The 23,913-nt window shown below is 35.4% G+C and overlaps 1 protein-coding gene and 1 long non-coding RNA gene across 2 annotated transcripts; one reads left to right on the top strand and one right to left on the bottom strand.

The window, feature by feature from the left end:
* LOC107581579 (uncharacterized) lies at positions 1-22,991 on the top strand. Its single transcript, XR_001608847.1, has 3 exons — positions 1-11; positions 16,290-16,296; positions 22,790-22,991. It is a non-coding gene; the product is annotated as an uncharacterized lncRNA (long non-coding RNA).
* Positions 6,935-22,956, bottom strand: LOC107581578 (ras-related protein Rab-40B-like). The gene is made up of 7 exons (XM_016267193.1): positions 22,940-22,956; positions 22,453-22,682; positions 12,991-13,051; positions 12,244-12,304; positions 11,312-11,389; positions 10,676-10,898; positions 6,935-7,967 (listed from the first exon to the last, which is right to left on the bottom strand). The coding sequence occupies exons 2-7, from the start codon at positions 22,616-22,618 to the stop codon at positions 7,696-7,698; spliced, it is 861 nt and encodes a 286-aa protein (XP_016122679.1). The 5' UTR covers positions 22,619-22,682; positions 22,940-22,956; the 3' UTR covers positions 6,935-7,695.
* Positions 22,992-23,913: the final 922 nt, after the last annotated feature.

Consider the following 23,913-nt stretch of genomic DNA (forward strand, 5'->3'; position numbering starts at 1 on the left):
CAGACATGTGCGTTTCTCTAACAAATGCTCTATAATCCAATGCAATCAGAAAATAAAAAACAGCCTTACCAGATACACCATTATTACTGACGTACAGCTACTTAAAAAAACAGTAAAGTAAGTAAAAGTAAGCCTTGATCAAGATTCAAACTTCAAACAAAAAAAAAAAAGTATTTTGAGCCACATCAACTCATGCTCTTTTTAAGGGGTCGAGCCCCTTCTAAGACTGAAATCCTAAAAATCTATCAAAGCACACCAGGAAAACCTGCTGATCCTCAGTGGAATCATCTTGCTGCCACCTATAGGCCTAGACAAGAAAGAAAATCATAAAGGAGAAAAAGGATAATGAATGACTTATACTGGTCATTCTTGATGTGACTGCATATAGCTACAGAACTTTGTTACTATCCAGAGAGAGAGTCATGGCAGCCATTATACACCTCTTCAGACTTTAACAGCACTACAAACCTCTTTTTTCCAGTCCTATCTGATTCCCATCCCTAGTAGGAAATAGCTTACTAATAGATGCACAACTATTACAGACAGGTCTTCATTTTATTCTCTGCATTTTTTGAAGGACACTCCAAATTTGCATGGAAACAATTTTTACATCTAAGCCTCTTCCTTGCACTCATAGGTTTGAGAGAAAAGGTCTACATGTCAACAACACAAGTGCTCTTCTGTCTGAGAGAGAGAGAGCAAGCACATGTCCCTTCATTTAAATACTCAACGTATGTTATTTAAATTTATATTCCACCTTTAGCTTCTCTAGAGACTAAAGCACATATTTCATGATCATCCTGTCTGAATGAATTTGCACACACTGTATTGTTGCTCTTAGATGACAAACGGGAGAAGAAAGAGTGGTATTCACATGGGAGATAAAAGGAAAATCTTCAAGTGGTCTGCGAAGAAAAGAAACAAAGATCCCCAATGGGATAAGTAAATACGCAGGGTTCATCCGAACATGGAAATAAAGCATGAAAGTATCCTTTGTCCTCATAAATATGTCATAGTCATGACTGTTCTGCACTCTGTAGGTACACACACACTACCTGGTGGTCTAGTTTCCAAAAATAGACACTTAACATGGTTTGACAACTCCATTAAATCAAAGCTGAATTAATTGCAAATTAATTATTAACAGCCAACTGTAAAAGGATTGCAACTCTCACTTTAACAACGACAGTGGTTTTCACAGGGATTGGTAGGACAGAGGGATAGACAACTGGATAAGCTTAATGACCATAAAGTTTGAAGCAGATCTTTCTGTGCCGGCCAGATGGCTGTCTGCAAGGTGGGATGAGCTTTGACTCCATATGCGCAGCCACACCTGTGCACTATTTGTCTGTTTTTTGGCTCACCGTGCTCTCAGCCAGAGACCGATGCGAGATATACTATCCAAACACTGTGGCTCGATGCAACGCACCTTATCTGACCGTGTGGACAATGTAGCCTGCGGTGAGGGGCTATGCAAATTTGCATGATATAATCAGCACAAGACTAGATCTAATATTTATCAAAGGAGACAAATTATGTTTTTGACATGAGCTATGCTGGAGCACCATTTAAAGGAACGAGAGATAGAGACTCATCATGAATATTTCATTGGAGTGCAAATATTATCTATGAAACGAAACGTGAGAACACAGCTAATAAAATAAAGGCCTGTTCCAGCTTTCATGGCAGTTATGAGATAAGCAGAAAAACATGGACACATGGAATACTGAATACAAAGTTAACTTAGCATTTTTGTTGTTGCCCTGGAAAATATGGTATGTGTAATACTTTACATTTACAACATTTTTTAAGGTAGCCTGAATGGCTATTTGACTAATCTTAAAGGTGGAGACTGTAATTTTTGCAGCACTAGTGTTTTCAAACAGGCTTCCTGATCACTCATAACTGTCTTTCACTGGTTGGACAAACAGATAGTCCCACCCCAAACTTATACCATTGGTTGAGCCAATTTTGCTAAAAAAAAGAGCAATGTTTTTATAGTACCACAGTGCTTATACTTAAAATGAATAGCGTATCTTAACTTGCGAAGAGTGTATCTCAATATTAAACATTAAAAATAAAGTAAAATATATATTATATACTAATATTAGAGGGAGTGATGGGCTAGGTAAAAATATAAATTTTCTGAACAATTGCAATCTTCATTTGAACAATCTCAATATTTATTTATAAAATCTATAGTGACTTTCAGAGATTAAATATTTAAATATAAATAAATGTAAAGTAATTAGCCATTTATTTTATACATATATTAATATATATTTATATATTAACAACTTAATTATATATAAATTAATATATATCAATAAAATTGGCCTAATCTTTTGTAATGTTGAAGCTGCGGTCTGTGCGTTTTGCCTCTTTGTCGCCATCTCTGTTTGAAAACCTGCAATTGCAGCTGTGTTATCTTCCTTGCGTGGGTTGTGAGTCGGCACGGCTCCAGCGCGGATTAATCTAATGTTTTGAGGAGTATGTGTGGCAGTCAGTCAACGCACCGGTGTGGATATTGTACTTTGCACTCACAGATTCTAGCCTACATATTGGAATATATGACCCAAATAAGCATTTTCACCGAATATTGTCATCTGAACAAGTAAGTAACAAGTCTGTCACGTTTGTTCTGACCGACTGAGGAAAAAAACATTACAATAAATCGCGCTACCAATGGTGATTTAATCTAAATGAGCTCATATCACATCAAACCGTGCAAATTATTAAGTAAGCTTTAGCGTTAGTTCTGGCAGGTCACGTGAGTCAAGCTTGCATCAGCTGATTCTCAGCTGATCACATCTACCTATAGGGATACGACACCTATCGTGGCATTCCTATATAAGCTGTATTCAGTATTATTCAGCAGCTTTTCAGCTTGCTTCAGAGGAAATTATAAGCATGATCTTGGCTGATCTAGGCTGATCTTGATGATCTTGATCTTGATCATAGCTTGGCTGAGATCAAGCTATGTTCATTTATAAAAAAAATAAAACTCTTCGGTGGTGATTGGAAGGTTATGACTGAGCGCTCAAATGGACACAAGTGATTTAAATATAGTCCAATTATTCTAAGCAGTACAAGCAGCGCCTTTAAAAAAATAAAAAATAAAAATACAGGTAACTCGTTTTCCTCTGGTTCCTCACTTGCTGAGCCTGGGGTGATGCTTCCCCCATAAATATATTATTAAGCAACATTTCCTGCTAAGTTTCTTATTTCATTTGCTTAACGCTATGTTGGCAAATATGCTATTGTCAAATATTGCTTGTTGTTTATGGCTAGTTGTTCAGTAACATGTTGGTTTGCTAGGCACGCCGTAGCTTAGGCTTATTGGTTGTACTTTGACACACTGGTAACATTAACGTTACCGTTTAAACATACCACAGCTGAGACTTGTTTTTAAATCTGTTTAAGACTGTCTGATATGAAGCAGGCTTGCTGCTTAAGGCTCATCTAGTATTGAGGATGCTGTTTCATTAAACACATCCTGTGTTTAAGTCTGTGATATGCTGTTGCTTAAAGCTATACAGTGTATCGGTAATGTGCTTGATACTTAACTTGTAGTATGTAGATTTTGCTACTAAAGGTGTTATTAAATGCTAACGATTATCTGGATAGGGCAACATGCTGTTGCCTAAACTTCAGGTATTGACCATATGCTGTACTGCATTAAAGGGGCATGCTGCTCTTCTCAGCTGCTTATTAAAGAAGAGCACCCCTTCACTGCTTCTCTTCTTAAAGGGCATGCTGCCTCAGTCTATGCTATTTCAGAAGGTCTTTTGTTTTAAAGCTATTAGGGTATTGGGATTTTGCTTGATTGTTAGGGCTTATCTAGTGTTCAGTATCATGTTTGTCGCTAGATTTGCTTGTTGCTGTAAGCTATTGGTTGTTACTGCAATTGCTGGTTCTTAGTTAAACTTGCAACAGCAAGAAGCTAATGTTTAAGTTGTGGTTTAGACTGTAACATGCTGTGATGTGTATAAGCAAGTAGATTTCTATTTCTGTACAGTCTAATCTCTAATTGTCATAACACTCAAATTTCATATTAAGAAATAATTTTAACCCAAAAAGCAAATTATGCTCCCTTCGAACTGGTTGTCTTTAAAATACAAATATTGTGTAATCCCAGGCTATCTGTAATCAGAAGCTGACAGGTCCACTAATCCAATGCGTCACTATATAAGAGCATATGCATGTGCACATGCCTGTTCTCGTCCTTCTATTAGCTGTACAGGTCAGCCATTTGTCTTACAGTGACAGGGTCACTCGCCCTGTGCCTTGAAGGAAGGCATGCCCTTATCAGTATTATATTATATGACCAATACATGTGCAGGTCAGACAGTGTCACCATAGATACCATATCCATCTCCCATGATACTTCATCTCATATCGTATGACAACATTTTGACAAATGGATAAGAACAATTGAAGAATATTACACTGCATCTATGTGAAGATGGCCAATACGTATTTTAAATTGATCTCAAATAGGCAACACTGAATGTAAGAAACCAGAAGGCAAAACTGGAACTTGACAGACCACCTACATTTTTTATGAAATAGTGAAATATTGCTGAGGTGCCAACAGCAGGTTGCATACAGGATCCAAAGCAGTTCTTATATTGTTCTAAGCGCATAAATGTGTGAAGTATGCCCTCTGCAGGTTGTTTAATAATTATGGATTTATGCACTGTTCAGCCCCTCTATGTTCTATGCTTTTTATTGCACATCATAGAATATAAATGGGTCCACTAATCCAATGCGTCACTATATAAGAGCATATGCATGTGCACATGCACATGCCTGTTCTCGGCCTTCTATTAGCTGTACAGGTCAGCCATTTGTCTTACAGTGACAGGGTCACTCGCCCTGTGCCTTGAAGGAAGGCATGCCCTTATCAGTATTATATTATATGACCAATACATGTGCAGGTCAGACAGTGTCATCATAGATACCATATCCATCTCCCATGATACTTCATCTCATATCGTATGACAACATTTTGACAAATGGATAAGAACAATTGAAGAATATTACACTGCATCTATGTGAAGATGGCCAATACGTATTTTAAATTGATCTCAAATAGGCAACACTGAATGTAAGAAACCAGAAGGCAAAACTGGAACTTGACAGACCACCTACATTTTTTATGAAATAGTGAAATATTGCTGAGGTGCCAACAGCAGGTTGCATACAGGATCCAAAGCAGTTCTTATATTGTTCTAAGCGCATAAATGTGTGAAGTATGCCCTCTGCAGGTTGTTTAATAATTATGGATTTATGCACTGTTCAGCCCCTCTATGTTCTATGCTTTTTATTGCACATCATAGAATATAAATTATACAGATATGATTATTATACCGATTCTTATACAGATTTGAAAGTAAGTGCTCAGTTGCATTCTTTGGAAAGTAAGTCATAATCTGAACCCCAGACTAAATTTGAAATATTCTTTCCTACATAGTAATTTGACATACTAGATTTTAAGCCAAGATAATTCTGAACCATTAAAAAGGAATTAAAAATGTTTAAAATTATGCACACTCACATGAATATAACTTAACTTTCTATATGGAACATTTAAATGTTTAAATTTGTGTTTCATCTTTTTCTAGTTTTTATCTGATATTGGCAGACTTAACATAAACAAAAATACTAAGTGCGTCTTCAAAGTTTGGCTTCAAAAGAAGAACATCATTTGTTCAAAAGAAGTGGGGGAAGGATTCTGAAATCAGATCACTTCTTGACTTTGATCGGGATCAAACCTTCAGTATGTGTTTTTCAAAACTTTTAGAATTAGGGAGAATTGGCATTCCTTTGATCCAAAAATATAGATGCATTTATATTTTGGATTTGATTTGTTACAGTGATAGATGAAATGTTAGGTAAGATATTTTTGTCCCAATAAAATAATACTCCAAAGAGCTGTCAAAATCAAACAAAAATAATATATTCAATTTAAATGTAATTATATATATATATATATAAAACTTGGCCCATACTGTAGCAAATGGTGACGCAAGAATTTTCTTCTTTTCCTGCCCAGTGTTGTTCGCCTATTCATACGCCACTATCAAAATGTTTTGATTGGTGATATTTTAGGGGGGGAAACGTTAACATACACACGATTTCTAAAGTATTGCCACAAGACCTGAAACTTTTACATATAAAAATGAGAAAAGTGTCATAAAAACGTCTTACTAACCTTGTCTGTGGAAAGTTATATCCAATTTATCTTTTGTTTTGACCATGGATGGCGTTAAACGCAGAAGGATATCGGAAAGGGGCTAAAACAGTGGTCCTAAGACCCACACTAAAATTTATATTTAGACAACTCTCACTCATATACCACACGTATGGAAGAACTGGCGTTAAAACACTTAAACAGATAACCAAACAAACAATAAACACTTCTCAGTACTTTTAAAATTTCGGTAACAGTCTGGTGTGCTGAAGGACTGGTCACATTCTTTGTGTGCTAATCGACAGTAATGTCACAGACATTATTTAAACTCTAGCCTCAGTAATTCAAGGCTTCCTTTTGGAATAATCATTTAATTTCTTTTCACCAAACCCTCCTTTCTCTACCACAACTCTAAAACCACAGTTACAGTAGGCTACTAAGCTAGGTAGAAATTTCAAGACCACCTACAACAGGGGTGCCCAAACTCGGTCCTGGAGGGCCGGTGTCCTGAAGAGTTTAGCTCCAACCCCAATTAAACACACCTGAACCAGCTAATCAAGCTCTTACTAGGCATACTAGAAACTTGAAGGCAGATGTGTTGAGGCAAGTTGGAGCTAAACTCTGCAGAACACCGGCCCTCCAGGACCGAGTTTGGGCACCCCTGACCTACAAGAAAACACTGCCCTCTAGTGAACATATAGTTAATAAAAGACAACATGACCTCTTGATTTTTTCACTGATCTTTATTTAAAACCTGATATGATAGCATGTTAGAAATTTCTGTTTGCTTGCAGTGTAAATGAATCTGAAATATTAGCGTTGTGTTCAATGTGACAAATTAAGCCACATTTTAATCTTCCACGTCTTTGGTGTGTTTCCCATATAAACGTATTGTTTAAAAACAATATTGGTCACAGATCAAGTGTATCACAATAATTAAGAATTTAACAATATAGTATCAAACAAAACAAATTATATACACAATACAAAGAGCTGCGTGTCTCAACCTTGACTCTCTTAGCCCCTGAAAAGTGTTTGAATAAAAGTATTAAAGGAAATTAAGCTGGTATTACTTGTCAGTAAGGTCCATTTTGAAAGTGATCACAAAACAGGAAAGCTGTCTGTTTCTCCTGCTGGCTTGGTCCAAGTTCAGTAGCAAAAAGAGTCCTCCACAGGAAAATGCAGTACCATCAATACATTTACAAGACAAAGAACTTGTACATATTTAAACAATGCAGAGCATTATAAAAGCTTGGCAACACTTAGAAACAGATCCTCTCTCTTACATCTATCCAGCGATCACAATTGGATATGGCCAGGAGGATATTTTAAATAACATGTTGATCAAGTTGGTCAAACACTTAATATATCAAAGCCCTCACAGGCCACAGTTGTCTCGCTTATTCTTATTTATTGTAAGACCGTGGTGGTTTTGAACACTAGCTCCTTGTTTAAATTGCATTGTGAGTGTGTATTGTAAGTACAGCAACTGCATTGATCTATGAAATCTTGCAGCTCGTCCGTGTGCAGTTCTGGGATGGACTCAGTGGCGGATAGATGATTTTGGATTTTTTGGTTCCGTTCCTTTTTTTAGCACTACTAGCTATGACCGAGTAGGAACGGCCGTGCATCATCCTGGCGTTGAGACCGTTGGCCATGGAGAAGGACTTCAGATGGCTCTTTAAGGCAACAGGAAGAGGAAGTTTGTCCACAAGGTGCACTGGAGTGCAGGAAACAATAGAACGACAGCACAGGTCCTGCAGACTCAACACTGGACAAAAGAAAAGAACAGGATCAGGTTAAATGCAACATATTAGAGACCATAAAAACATCCTCAGTTCACAGGCATGGAAAAATGTTAAAGGGGTCATATGATGCTTTTTTAAAGATCATTATTTTGTGTATTTGGTGTAACAGAATATGTTGACATGCTTTAATGTTCAAAAAACACATTATTTTTCAAATACTGTACATTATTGTAGGTCCTCTATGCCCCGACTCTCTCAAATGCTTCGTTTTCTACAAAGTCCCTCCTTCCGACAAGCGCAGTCTGCTCTGATTGGCCAGCTGACCCAGTGCATTGTGATTGGCCGAACACCGCAAGCACTCGTCGGAAATGTAACGTCCCTTACCATAATCGCGAGCTTCATCTTTCAAAATAAATGTAAAGACAGAGCCCGAAAGGGGAACAGAGTCGCGTGACAGACACAGTGATGAAGCTGGTATGTGTTTGCAGTACACAAGCCACGGTTAAGACAGCTGCCTCCACTGTGATGTGACCCTCCCCTCCTCCCCTCTCTCTCTCTCTCACATGCACGCACGATGTGCAAAACTCTGCATTTGAACAGTCAATAGCAAATACTTAAACTAATAACAAAACAGTAGCTGATTCAGAAGTGCCAGATTGTCATAGCAAAGTCAGAATTACCTCCTCGCCTAGGTTCACGAAACGGTCGTCCATAAAATGCATTGCTGTTCTGTTGTAAGTAATCTTAAATATTCCTAAATGCATCTACTTTCAGAAGGCCAAATAAAGTGCTTTTGCTTTCGCACTGAAACACACAGCGTCTCCCTGACATGCTGCTTCAACACTAACTGCGGTTACTGAAACCACGCCTTCTTTCTTTGCGTGCACATTTGGGCCGCATTATGCAAATATTTCCACATAGTGAGGTAGATATGTGGGGGCGTGTTAGAACGAGCCGTTTTAGGGGGGCGTGGCAGTCTTAACTTTGATAAAGAATATCTCTTTTGGTTTTGAGTCTTTTGAGAGATCTTATCTATGCACAATCAGCTTGTACCACTCCAAAGAGAAAGGAAAACTTGAAATCGCATCATATGACCCCTTTAAGATATTATTTCTTCATAAAATTATGCACAAATTCAAATCTGTCATTATATGGTTTATAATAGTCTGTCAGCAATGTTTGTCTTTAAAGGATGAAGTCATTCAATGGAAACTTCAATGGAAAGTTATTTTATCATATTACTTGGCCTTTAAATAATCTCAAGTCAAAATAAACATATAATGTTTTATTCAAAAGTCTTAACCTAAGCTAAGTAAATGTTTTCGTATCGCTTGACCTTGTTCCTAAAAGCATTCTTCTAACGTTAACCAAAACTATGATTATTAAGAGCTGAAATGTGCTGTGTGGGAGGCTGGCTGTTACATTGATATTTGAACACTGGGTGTCTCCGCTGTGAGCAGTATAAAGCCTCAAAGCTTTGCATACTTCAGGCTTCTAAAGCATTCCTTTGGACTATACATAATTGGAGCATTGGTCTGAGGAAAAAAACTTGTATTGCTGTTGCTTATGTGGTCATTCTCAGAAAAGGCTCCACTAAAAGGTCTGCGTTATTCTATTACAGAGCTCCTTAATACATCATTTAATGTCAAAAGCATTTATAGTGAAGTTTTTTTTTTAATTCCCGGAGAGAACATTTCCAACCTCAACAACATAATGAGTCATAGGGAGATGTTGATGGAAGTGTAGTAAAACAAGACAGCAATGGTCTTTTCATTTGATTTACATTTCTGTAACTGAAAAGCGATATTTTCACTGCAATAATTCTTTAAAAAAAATACATAAAATATAAAATAAAATGTATTTTCACAGAATGATACTGTTTGGCATTAAAAATATAATATAATATAATTATATTGTTTTATATTATATTATATTATATTATGTTATGTTATCCCGCTGAGGTCATCAACAATTCATTTACAAATTTCTTCTTTAACATATTATTCAAAAATTTAAAAAAAGATGCTGTGTTTCTGTAAGGACATATACGCATATGAATTAGTATTTCACACTGCTACTAAACATATAAATTCCTGCACTTAGTTTCTTAATTATGTTAAATAGGATATTTTGATAGAGAATGATTTGTTTAAATTATTTTTGCATTCAGATTATACAATGTGTAAACATGGGCAAAATAATTTTGTTCCCAATCTTATAGTATATCTTAGTGTTTAATTTTTGATATTAACATGTTTTGAAGTAACTTGTAATGTAAAAAGATAGTCAAAATGAGAATAATAAAAAGAAATGTTATAATTTAATAGGAATATACTGTATTTCATAAGAATATATATTTTTTTAACCTATTCACCTCTAGTAACTCCCCAAAATAAGTCCTTATACAAAAGACATAAAATATTCTTACTAAATATATATTTCTTGTAAAAGAAAATAATAGTGTTTTGTAAAGTAACTGAATTTTTTCCTGAAATTTACAAGAAATAATCAATCAAATACATATGATAATTACAAAATATCAGTCCACTTTCCATATTGTTTTGTGTTATTATATTTTTAAGATATCACATCGCTACAAAAGTGAACCTCTGAGTCCCAGTTAGATAATGTCCATATCATACATGTCTGAATGTAAAAGACATAGCCCTATTATAAATAAAATGATTTATTTTTATTTTTTATATGAAGCCTGACCATAGAAGCTTGTTACCTTTGTTGGGTCTCCAAAGTCGCTCCATACCATGCCTCATGAGCACAATTCGGGCCAGCTCAGTGAAGGACTCAGTAATGTTGAAGTTACAGAGAGGGCTGACCTCAAAGAATGTGACGCCCAGTCGCTCTGCGAAAGCCTGGGCGTGCTCGGTGGTCACCTGACGCTTATAGGCCAGGTGAAGCCTGTTTCCCACCAGAATCTTGGGAACACCTGGTGCATGCTGGGTAAAAACAACAACAACAAAAACTCTTCAGGACATAAGTGCTTTGCTGATTTGTTTTATATTATTATGTCAAGACAATCACTTTAATAATAAAGCAATTTTGAAAGAAAATGCTGTGCGCATCATCAGCCCCCTGCAAGCTACACAGATTAGTTACAGAGCCTCTGTTACTATCATGTATGATTGCAATGATTATAAATATAACTGTTGTTACTGAGTTGCATAACATGCACATTTCCTAAAATACAGTGATGCACATCTATTAGCACTTTCTCAAGATGACTAGCTTATGTTTTATTCAATGTAATTTAAAAGCCACTAGTATGACCTCATGTCTTTTTATAAGCATAATGCACTGCATATTTAACATGCTAAATACTGTAACTACAGTAGTTTTGACCTGATTTTACCTCATCAATCTCTTTAATCCATCTGTCGATGCCATCAAAAGACCACCGGTTTGTGATGTCATATACAAGGATAACACCCTGAGAAACAAAATTAAAACTTAAATGCACTTTCAATTCAAAATGAAAGAAAAAAATTAGACCATAAGCTTTTGAGATCGAATTAGATGATCAACATTTTTCAAAGTCAGGGTGGTACTAGACGTGGTGTTATTTAACATCTCATGCAGTATGTGACTAAAATTGCTGGCAGAGACGTTTACGATGTAATGTCAATACAGACTGTGGCTTTGCCCCAAGAGTTTCTGTTATTAGGATATCTGTGTTTGCCAGAGCCAGGAAATGTCATGTCAACAATACCAGTCCACTCCGATTTATAGCATACCACACTTTCAAAAGGAACTGCTGGTCATTGGGTGGAGTGTTTAACAACTGTCTAGAAAAAGCCATTTCCTAAAGTCTCTTTGCATATGATATACAATGGGCTTACACACAACCACACAAATGATGTCTAAAATCATAACAAAATATAATAGCAATTATAAACAATAATAATAACAATTATAAAGAAAATAATGAAAATTATATATTTTTAAATATAATTTAAATTAATTATTTTTAAATGAATAACTATAATTATAAATAAAATAATAAACTATTTTTACATATAACTTAAATTATCTACATCTAAGACAGCTATTCACAAACTCACAAATGGTGACTGATAAATCATGTAAAAATATTTTACATTTATTATATTTACATTTATGAATAAATTAATAAAAAATAACGTAACATTTTATTTAAATTAATTCAAATAAATAATTGTAAATATTCTTATATGAATATATTAATTATAATTATAATAACTTTTATTATAAATAGCTATTCATTGTATTTTTCCAAAGTGTTTTCATAATTAATTGCCGTTATACCTGTGCTCCTCTGGAATATGAGCGGAATATGGTGCAGAATCTGCCTTGTCCTGAGGTGTCCCTGCAAAAAAACAACACAACACAGAGGGTCCGCATGACAAAGAACACATTCATCTTAATTCTGTTCTTCAATACATCTGTAGCTATTGTCTTTGCCTCTGCCTGGTGGCATGTGGAGCTCTCTGTGGTTGGTGCCAGGGCGGCAGACTTTGAGTAGGAGCAGTGAAATGAATCATTCACCATCCAGAGCTGAGCGCAGCACCAAGATGTGCCAGTCATGTTGCAGCGGGAAGGGCTGGAGTATCACAAACACTCTGCTCTAAAATGCCTCGTCTGTCAAGGCCAGAATATCAATAATTGATTCCAGATTATTGCAACAAGCTCAGTTCTCTTAAAATGCAGTAGAATTTATAAACAAGTTCTAGGCAAGGCTAGTGGGATTGACCTGGCTGAATTTTTCATCGGAAGAGTTTGTTGAGGAGCACTATAATTAACATAGCCAGACGTTTGGCATGTTCACTTCATATTTTGGAAACCAACGGGATCTTATTGAGTGTACACAGGCATGATGGAATGGAGGGGGTGATCTTTAATCTCTCTTCATGCTCGTTTTGAGTTCAAGAAGATAATAGGAGGAAATCAAGTTGAAACTTTAAAGTTCAACATGTATTTCTAGGTTCTGTCAGGTGCTGCAGTCATGGGTTTCCAGTTCAAAAGGAAAAGTAACTGTGATGTAAAGCTACTCACCAAAGCTGGAGCTTGACTCTGCGTCCATCGAGCAGTATGGTAGTTGTCTTGTAGTCAATTCCTACAAGTGAAGAAGAATAGTAAAATTATTAAAAGTGAAGTGTCTAATTTCTGCAGTACTAGCATCACCAAGTGCAACTGCAAAAGTAATGACTTTGGTTAAAAAAAAATAGACAGTACCTCTCCAAATTCACACTATTGGTTGAGCCAATAAGGCAGGTTAGAATGTTCACATAACACAGCAAACATTAAACTATATGTACATTAAACTATACTATAAGCTAAAAAATAAATAAATACACATTTCACCTTAAACAGTCAAATGTTTGGGGTCAGTAAGATTTTTGCATTAGTAAGAAATTTAATGAGCAAGTATGCATTCAATTGATCAACATTTTCTTTACGTGTAACAGTAAAGTCATTTATAATGTTACATTGATTTATATTTCAAATAAATACTGCTCTTTTGATGTTAATTTTCCTCAAATAATTTTGATGATAATATTTATCAAGGTTTCCACAAAAATATTAAACAGCACAACTGTTTTCAATATTGATTATACTCAGAAATGTTACTTGAGCACCAAATTAGCAAATTAGAATGGCTTCTGAAAGATTCTGTGACACTGAAGTCTGCAGTTATGGCTAATGAAAATTCAGCTTTGCTACCACAAGAATAAATTAGATTTTAAAATATATTACAATAGAAAAAAAGGTATTTTAAACTGCAATAGCATTTCACATTATTACTGTTTTTACTGTATTTATGATTAAATAAATACAGCCTTGGTCAGCATAAGAGATTTTTTCCAAACAAATTAAAAAATTTTACTATGTGACTGGTTGCCAGGGTGTTACTATGCAATTACTAATATCTTCTGGTTGGTTTTTAGCATGTTATTATTATGTGGTAGGGGGTTCTAGGCAGTTGGTTAGTAGTCCGAGTCAAAAGATTCCACTTCCAAGTCTAAATGATATTCTGGTCCCTACATATGGCTATTTAAAGGGTTAGTTCACCCAAAAATTACTCACCCTCAAGTCATCCTAGGTGTATATGATTTTCTTCTTTCAGACAAATCCAGTCGGAGTTATATAAAAAGTTATATAAAAAGCCCATCCATAAAAAAAAGTGTCTCACACGGCTCCGGGGGTTGAACAAAGGCCTTCTGTAGCAAATCGGAGCGTTTTTGTAAGAAAAATATCCATATTCAAAACATAATAATCACTTTAATGTAGCTTGCGCCAACAGTTGTACACAGAAGCAGCTCTGGGCAGATGACGTATGAGGTCAGCGCTGCGTATGCGCCAGTGAGTCTCGTAAAAACCAAAGTTTGTTAACAGGGGCAAAGGAAGCAAAGTTTCCTTACTTTAGCAAAGGAAAACCAGTCTCCTCTTGGCTTATATCGAAATCCTCCGACATTCTTCTTTACAAATCCTCGTTTTGTACGTCTAATTCGTTTTGATCTCTCCACTGCGCTTCCGCGTGCGTCACTTCTGAGCGGCGCATGCGCAAAGCCGACCTCCATACGTCATCCGCCGGAAACTGCTTCCGTGTACAACAGTGAGCGCAAGCTACATTAAAGGGATTATTATGTTTTGAATATGGATATTTTTCTTACAAAAACACATTGATTCGCTACAGAAGGCCTTTGTTCACCCCCCGGAGCCATGTGAGACACTTTTTTTTATAAATGGGCGCTTTTTACTTAACTTCTTTTGGACTGATGCATGCAACACCCGCTGAGTGCCATGAAACAGCTTGAAAGATCAAAGACAATTTTTAATATAACTCTGACTGGATTCGTCTGAAAGAAGAAAGGGTGAGTAATTTATGGGCTAATTTTCATTTTTGGGTGAACTAACCCTTTAATTGTCTGAAGGGCAAAATTTTGTTCGTTCATTGAACCCCTGAACAATGTTCCAGGGAAAGTACTGCATATTATGTTCAAATAAAGACTACATTATTTTACTCTTAATAATATTTTATTTACAATGTCCCACTTTTGATCATGCATTTGGGTGACAGCAACTACGATAAAGTGCCGTATGCTGGTATGAACATGACACTCGAGGAGGATGCCTGGGCTGAGATTGGAAACTTTAGTGTCACCTCCATGGGGGTTCCAGGTTCCACACACATACACTGGTATTCTGAACGCTCTTTATCCTAGGGAATTTCAGAGCCCATCACACATTCCACTGCGATGAGAATGAAACCCAACACTGTGAAAATATACATGGAACAACTGGGAGATTCCATTAAAGTCACAGAAAGAGGATTTGAAAACACCATCAATGTCACTAAAGAATGGAATCAAATGAACCAATCACAATCCCAAGTCACCCTGTGAACTGTGGTCACTTAGAGAGTTACAGCATATCCAAAGGTATGCGCTAATGGTGAGGTTTAACCCTCATGTTCTGCACATTAAAAATGAAGTATCAGGTACTAAGTCCAGTCCTCAGTGAAAAAAAATAATGCATTAGTTCTGTTTGGGTCTCAGATAATACATCTATAAAACATGATAAATGCAAAAAAATCTATATTTGTGTGATGCAACAGGCTATTATTATTATGCTTCAAATAATATCTGTTAAATGGGTTTTTAATTAGGAAATTCATTTTTTTTTTTATGTTTTATGCTCAACAAGGCTGGATTTATTTGAGCAAATATAAAGTAAAAACTGTAATATTGTGAAATATTATTACAATTTAAAATAACCGTTTTCTATTTTAATATATTTTAAAATGAATTTATTCCAGCAAAGCTGAATTTCAAGTACTGAAATTATTCTATGTTGATTTGGATGCGAAACATTAAATTATCATTATAATAAATGTTGAAAACAGTTGTGCTGGTTAATATTTTTGTGGATACAATAATAATTTTTTCCCCCCACAATTCTTTGATGAACAGAAAGTTCAAAAGAACAGCATTTATTTGAAATAAAATTTGTTTTGTAACAATGCAAATTTCTTTACTGTCACTTCTGATAAAATTAATATGTCACAGCAGAATAAAAGTATTAATTTCTTTAAAAATGGCTTGGTTGAACAATAAATACTTAAGTTAATTAGATGACTCTTACTTCAGTACAAAATATATTTTATCAAATAAACATGACCAGCGCTTACATCATATTTTCCACCACAAAATAAATATTTTATCAAGCTTTTGATAAAAGACTTATTGTGAATTATTTAATTCAATGTGAAGCATCACATTTAGACAAATACTGTATAACATCAGCTCTCTAGTATTTTTTTCTTTATAAAAATGTCTGCCTGTAGGATGCAGTCTTCCTGTTTGTGTGGGCAAGCTCTGATTCATCCTGACAGATTTTTTCACACTAACTCTTTCTGTCTCCCCGCGCAATTACCCTGCTCTGCACCTCTCCTCACCTCCCTCACAGCAACCAACAGAGAGCCATAGACCTTTTCTGACGGGATTATACATACGCTGGATCAACGGGAGTAAGTGGATGAGGATGAAGCCTCCGTGGATAATGGTGTTCAAAATCTAGAGCTGAGGGAGGAAACAGTTGCTAACACTTACTGATCCATCCTCATGCAACTTCAAGTCACAAAGTTATACACAAACCAAAAATACTGCAAGCTGCTTTGTGGCCTGTGGAGACATTGTGGTTGACCTAAAAAAAAAATCAAACAGATCAGCCGGATTTCAAACCAGCATAATTAAACTCACATAGACCTTAGCCAGGGTAGACATCATAGTTAAAGTAATTTCTCCCTCATTAAAAAATAAATAAAAATAAAAATAAGCAGATAAAAAGTACATTTAACTTTTTTTTTTAAATCATGTAGACCCACATGAAGTAAAGTCTGGAGTTGTATCAGTACCAAAATTGGCTGATACTGAAATTCTATATTCATTTTCAGAAATTAAAGGGACAGTCCTCCCAAAACTTAAATTTCTGTCATCATTAACTCACCCTAATGTTGTTCCAAAACTGTATGCAGTTCTTTCATCTTCTGAACACCAGATAGATATTTTGAAGAATGTTGATAACTAAACATTTTTGGTTCCCATTGACTTCCGTTGTATTTTTTGTCCATACCATGGAAGTCAATGGGAACCAAAACCATTTAGTAACTTGGGTGGACTATTTGGGTGGACTATCCTTTTAAAAATAAAATACTAAACTAAAATCAGTCACTTTAAATGCTATAGGTGAATTTAGGCATAATAGCATGATATACAGTATGAAAAATCAATATTCCTTTTAAGATTTCCTTTTAGATTCTCAAGATTATATTTAATAGTGTTAAAAAATTATTAGTGTTTTTAAATATTAACTTAAGAGTGTGTTAGATAATAGCAAAGATGATCTAAATGAAAAAAAAATAATAATACAGAAAATGAGCATGCAAAAAAACAACAACATTCATTACCACAATATTGACTGATACCAACAAATTACAAAAACTCTAATACTGGCCACTGACCAATATGGTGCCGATAAATAGTACATCCCTAATCAGTAAATATTTGCTTTTTTTGATGTGTGTTGTATCGTCTTACGTGTGATCTAAGACAATACAACACAGAGAACAGACTGTTCTTCTACCATTCACAGCCTTGTTTTAATTTGTGCAAAATTCAATATGCCGTCTACCCTGAAATTTTAGCTTTTCACTAAGCACGCATAAACGTTGTTTTCTCAAAAACACAATCACATACATACATGCTGCCCACATATTATTGTAGCCCAGTTTGTGCTGATTATGGTGCTACTAAACTTAGTCATTAAAATGTTTATTAGCAACTGAAAAAAGCACAAATGTCAGGACATGTCAAAACTTCTCCAGGGCCCAAAACACCCTCAGACCCCAGAGGGTTAATCTCCACAGGCGTCACATAACCTAAAACACATTGAGCAACACATCAGCCTGTACGTTATTTATAAGACAGTGGGATAAATGTTTCAGTGGCACAGAACTGATTTCTGTCTTGGAGAAGAACAGCTGCAAGGCTTCAACTGTCACTCTTCCTTTAAAACCAACAGTCAATGCACCCTTTTCATCGTTCAAACAAACAAGTGGCTTGAAAGGTACATGCAAGTGTTTAGATAAACATAATAATGTTCCACTCCTTTATCGCCAGCAAAACCTGGCTGCATCCTCATTCCCCTCGGCTCGGCCACATTTCGCTCAGCAGTTGGAGAGCACAGTTACATAAGAGCTTTGGCCAGTTGTAATAATCTCTATAAACAGAAATTCCAACAGACTTCTGCTAGCAAGGTTGTTAGGCAAGAGCTCTCCCTGTCTAATCATAATGGAGTTTATCGTCCATGTACATACAGTATGCACTTATAAGGATTTTTGTTCGAGAGTTGCTCCCAAGGTTACAATACAAAATTAATACACAAATTATAAAATATGACAATAGGATGTAGAAAATGTTCTGAATCTTGTAAGCAACCTAGACAGCAAAAAGCTCCAGCACTGGTCTATTAATTGCTTGCATACCCAATGTTTTAGAAACTGTTTTCCAAGTATTAGCATCCTGGCAGAGCTGTTTACTGGCCCTACGGGGGCTATATTTTTTCTAGAGAGTATGTAAATTAATGTAGTATGAAGTCACTTTCACAAGCCTGCAGTGGGATATTAAATTTTCATCATTGTTGCACTAGAAAAGATCAACTAGTTTAAAGTTAACATAAAAACAAAATTGACCCTATTTGCTTTGTTAACGCACATCACATGATCTTACTGTGAATTATTAATCAATGCACCTTTTTCCAAAAAGAAGTTTGCTGTCATAATGAATCATCAAAATGCAATAATGTTCTCTTACTCTGAAACAGCTTTCCTTCTTTGTTAACAGCAGGCTATTCATTCTGGCTTGGAAAACACACTTTTCACAATCTACTAAAGTCCCTTCTTGCTCAGAAATATGTCATATTACTAAAGTGGGTTGAGAATGGCAATTCATGTTGACTTTAAAGGAATAGTTAACCCAAAAAAGAAGATTTAAAACAGGAAATATGTGGAAATATGACTTAATTACTGTCCTATCATTGTATGAGGATGTATTGGCTTGGCTGCATTCGTTTTTGAAACTGATGGAGCAAAAGAAACATGTTTTATGTTTTTTTTTTTTAGTACTGGCAATTGATTAAAAAAGTAACTAATTAATGGCAAATTTTTTCTGAAATTAATTGCGATTAATCCCATCTAACATTTAAGTTTTTAATTATAGTTTTATTTTGCAAAAAACAATTTTCAAATTAATGTAGAAACTTCATAAGCCTAAAGACAGTAAATGTTTAACATCTTTTTTTATGACTGAAGGTGATTATCACTCATACCAACACTACTGATGTCTCTAGGATTTTTTTTACCTAATATTTAACCATTGACTATAGCCATTCAACATTACAGTATCATTGAGAGCTATCAATTTTAACATTTATTAGACTTTAAAAAATAAAAACTTATCATTTAAGTCAACTTAAAACAATCTTTACATAAACCCAATAATAAATGTCATATTTATCTGTGCTCTTCAGCTATGGAGCCAGATCGGCCTCAAAAATAATACATTTATAAAACAAAATTTTGTGTTTAAAAAAAGATGCTTTTGTGTGAGCATTTGGGGAAATATTTATGCTTTTACTTCTGTATTTATGAATTGTGCTTTGAATTTACGAATCGGATTTTGTAAATGTAAATTTTGCTGTGCATTTATGAATTTAGTTTTATAAATGTATTATTTTTGAGGCCGATCTGGCTCCATATTCAGCAAGTAGGAAATATACAGAAATTAAAGTTATCAAACACTAAATTCGAAATTAAATAGATGAATCCTTAAAGCTACAAAAGTTATTGATTTCCTCTTTTTTCTTTTGTTCTTTGATTAACAGACATCACAGCAGCTGGGTTATTAGGTTATTTTGGATGCTTTAAGAGCTGCCGCTGCTGAACATGATGCGGATCTGACGCGCATTGTATTTTCTCACAACTCTACCTTCTCTGGCATGCTTCAGTTCAGGTCTAAAAGTCTCTACTAATGACTAAAGCAGACGATTTGAATCAGCGTGTGTTTGCTTGGGGTGTTCTGTATGTCTTAAAGGACTTTGTGTGTCTACTGAACAGTACATGACTGCCTACTATGACTGACTGTGACACAGCACCATCTGAACAGAACATCCTTGTTTGCACATCACTGCCTGTCCCTGTATTTGGGTGCTTTATTTGCACAAATTAACTGTAAAACGTATCAGATCATGATGATGATGTTTTAACTGACTGAAGTTATGATTACTGACTTCATATATTTGAATGTGTTGTGTATTCTCATCCTGGCCCGGGACGATAGACTTGACATAAATACGTCATTGCGAATGACATCATTACGCTAGGGTCGTAAAAGAACCTGTGACCCGTTTTTCTGAACCATTTCTTTTTTTTTTGGATTTGTTTATAAAAAACACACTTTTTTTGCATCACAAGCAGCGATGTAATAATGCACTCTGAACCGGTTGAACATCAATACAAATATGTGACGATTCAAATCGTTTGAGATGTTAAACGAAGCGTGATACATTACGGGGTGGGAGTTTATATGAATGTATCTCTGAGGGGAACTGGCTGTTTTTATTAAAGTTTAGCATTCATAAGAGCAGCGCTGCTTTGTTTTCAGTGGTAACCAAGGAAACGTTGTATCACTGCTGTTTCATAAGTGCCACCTGCTGTCAGAGAGCGAATTTGCATCTCATTCAGCTCGTCTGCTGTATTTGTTTCGTGCAGATGTTTTATGTAGTATAGTTTCACAAAACTAAAGTCAGAGCATTCTGTTTTTGTTTAAAATGTCAAATTATGCAATCTAATTTAGATTGAAAAACTGCTCATGCTGCATGTATTCAGCATCTTTGGATTGTGATTCAAACGCAGTGGTTGCCTCTAATTTTGAATGGAAAGAGCACAGGCAAAGCCTTAGTTTGTTTATTGTCTTATTTATTTATTTGATTTGTGGTTTGTTTTAAAATTTCAATTTAGTTTTTGACATATTTGACATATTTCACTTTCACAAAGAAATATGCAGCATTTTGTCCAAGCAATAATAACACCTTTTCATTCTAATTTTGTTTAAAAAAAAAGTCTACATCCCTATTTACAAGACACTAATTGATTTACTAAAGTTGTGTTGTGGATTATTGCGATGTTGTTTTATCAGCTGTTTGGACTCTCATTCTGATGGCACCCATTTACTTCACAGAATCCATTGGTGAGCAAGTGATGTCATGCTAAATTTCTCCAAAGCTGTTGAAGAAATTTGTTGATGAAGAAACAAACTCATCTACAACTTGGAGGGCCAGAGGCTGAGTAAATTTTAGCTAATTTGTGTGTGTGTGTGTGCACTGTTCTTTTAAGAATATATTAATATGCCTGTCCAAGCAATTAAAATACTATTTAAAGGCTCTTGGTCTAAAGATGATTTTGTTCCTATAACCTGTTGCCCCTCCTCAAAAGTGGCTGGCATTCCTTCCTCAGCTGCTTGGATAAATGAGTACACAACTGTGCAAGATCTCAGTCAGCCTCTGACCTTAAATGAACAGGTTGGCTGTCAATTTACTTGCTAAATTGCTTCGGTGTAATCTAAGCTGTTGTAATGCTTATCATACTTTGGACTTTGCCCAAATGCAGTGACAATGAAAAATGGCACATGTAGTGTGTCCTGTTCAAGCATGCATAAAAACAATAAAACTGGAGAAAAGAAAAAAACTGGACATTCTGGAGAAAATATGTAAACTATTAAGAATCAAGAGATCTAAAGGACTGTCACATCGAGAGCTGGTTGCTACTGAGTTAATAAGTGATGTGCAAGTCATTACATACATGTAAAGATGTTGTGCTTTGTTAGTTATGTGATACCAGCCACTTGTTTGCATCACATAAAGAATGTTGTTGGCCTTATAAGCAAGACACATGAAAAATATGTTGTTTAGCTGTGAAAGCCCAAAGGGGGGTTCACTACAGTTGATTTTGTCCCCTGGGAAGAGTTACTTTTTCCAAAACAGGGAGTAACCAATAACTACAACTACTGCTGAGCTGAGCTGTAAATAAGAGCTGGATAAACCAGGGCTAGATGTGAAATGTGATCTTGGTGTTTATGTGGCATACTAACTGTTATAATAAATTTAATATTTAAAATAAATGTAATACAGATGGCGATCCCTTGTTTTCAGTGTATAAAGATTTTTTGTTTACATTGTCTAGATTGACAACATTTCTGGTGACAAAACAACTGAAACAGTTCACAATACGTGCTGTAGATGTACACATGATGCTTGCTAGTTGTATTCAGACTTTCTGATCATCATGTGTATATGATAGAAATGTTAAACAAACTACAATCCATGATAATAGATTAATTTACAAATGCGCAGACCGACTAACTTTAGTTTCATTTGTACAGTACAGAGATCAAAACTTACCCATATTGTATCCATAGGGTGACTCACTGGACCCATCCTGTAGACTTGCCAGTATTTCCCCTTTCCCAACATCACTGTCTCCAACCAGCAGGAATTTCAGGAGGAAATCATAAGCTTTTGCTGGGCTGCTCCTGTGGTTCATCTTCACATCAGCCCAATGACCCATTCTGGTACATCATGTAACTGTCCTTTGATGGACTTGTGTTAAATATCTCAGACCACCAGTGCAACTAAACAATATAACTGTTTTAAAAACAAACCTACATATTCTTCACTAGTCTTTTCTGTTTAAAATGCCATGTCCAGTACAACACTAAAGCTGTCCTATTGTTCAAAGATACTGGTTGTGGATCCACTGATGCTGTTGCGTCACATTAGCAGGTAAATAAAGACCCCTCATACGTTTACAGTATAGTAGCATAAGCCAAGTAACTTATTAAAATGGACTGTTTATACTTATAAAAGAAATGTTCATCTTTATCTTTACATTTCGAGCAAACCTGGTCCATTGAGCTCTCTGCCACGATCCCTCTCTTCTATCAGCCTCCCTAAACAGAAAAAAATGTGAGTTTATCCTTAGATTTTCCTTGATTGGTTCCTGTGTGGAGTTGCTAGGGCAGCTCTGCTCTCTCATTGGACATTTAGCGCATCCATCAAATCCCACAAACGCCCATTTTGTGTTAGAGAGGGTGTGGCTAATTTGCTGTTTTGATCCCATAAGCGCTGATACCAGATCAGAGCCCGTATGTTCATCCATTTCGGTTTTGTCGCGCGGACGGTTGCTCAACTGATTCTGCGTCAGCTTTCCAGCGCGCTTCAAGCGCGTGCTCGGGTTTGTTGTTTTCCGGGGCACGAAGAATGACGTAGTGTTTGAATGACATAATTTGATTATTGTAGTTTCTAAACAGGCTAAGTTATTGTAGTTTCTCTCTTCTCCTTTTTAAAATCACAGCAATACTTTGAAACTATATTTTAGTCTGATAATAAAAAAGGCTATCAAAATCATGAACGTGAGTTAGTTCTTTTGTGTGTGTATATATATATATATAATTTTTTTTTGACCATAGTTGTATTTTGCATCACTACTGTCCCTTGTATCTTTGAACTGTTGGGCTTTCACCCTTTACAAACCCAGTCCAGCCAGACTCTAACACCATTATAACTTTCATTAAGAACAATCCCTTGCATAACTACATTATATAATGCTTTCCAGATCAATATTAAGAAACGTAGAAATTAGTTAATAATTAATGACATGAAATTATGTTTTTTTATGTATCATATATCAACTGTGATATATGTTTGCATTATATTAAAGCTTCTTCTGGTATTAAAAAAACATTTAAAAAAATTATTAAAATATTTTAATGTATGCAGCATACTGTTTTGGAATTTTGATTATTACATCAATATTCTTTAAGTCTCTACGAAACATATTACAAAGATTGTTTTTGAAAATTG

Source organism: Sinocyclocheilus grahami, unplaced genomic scaffold (assembly GCF_001515645.1).
Source record: "Sinocyclocheilus grahami isolate Dianchi unplaced genomic scaffold, SAMN03320097.WGS_v1.1 scaffold36.1, whole genome shotgun sequence".
NCBI lineage: Eukaryota > Metazoa > Chordata > Actinopteri > Cypriniformes > Cyprinidae > Sinocyclocheilus > Sinocyclocheilus grahami.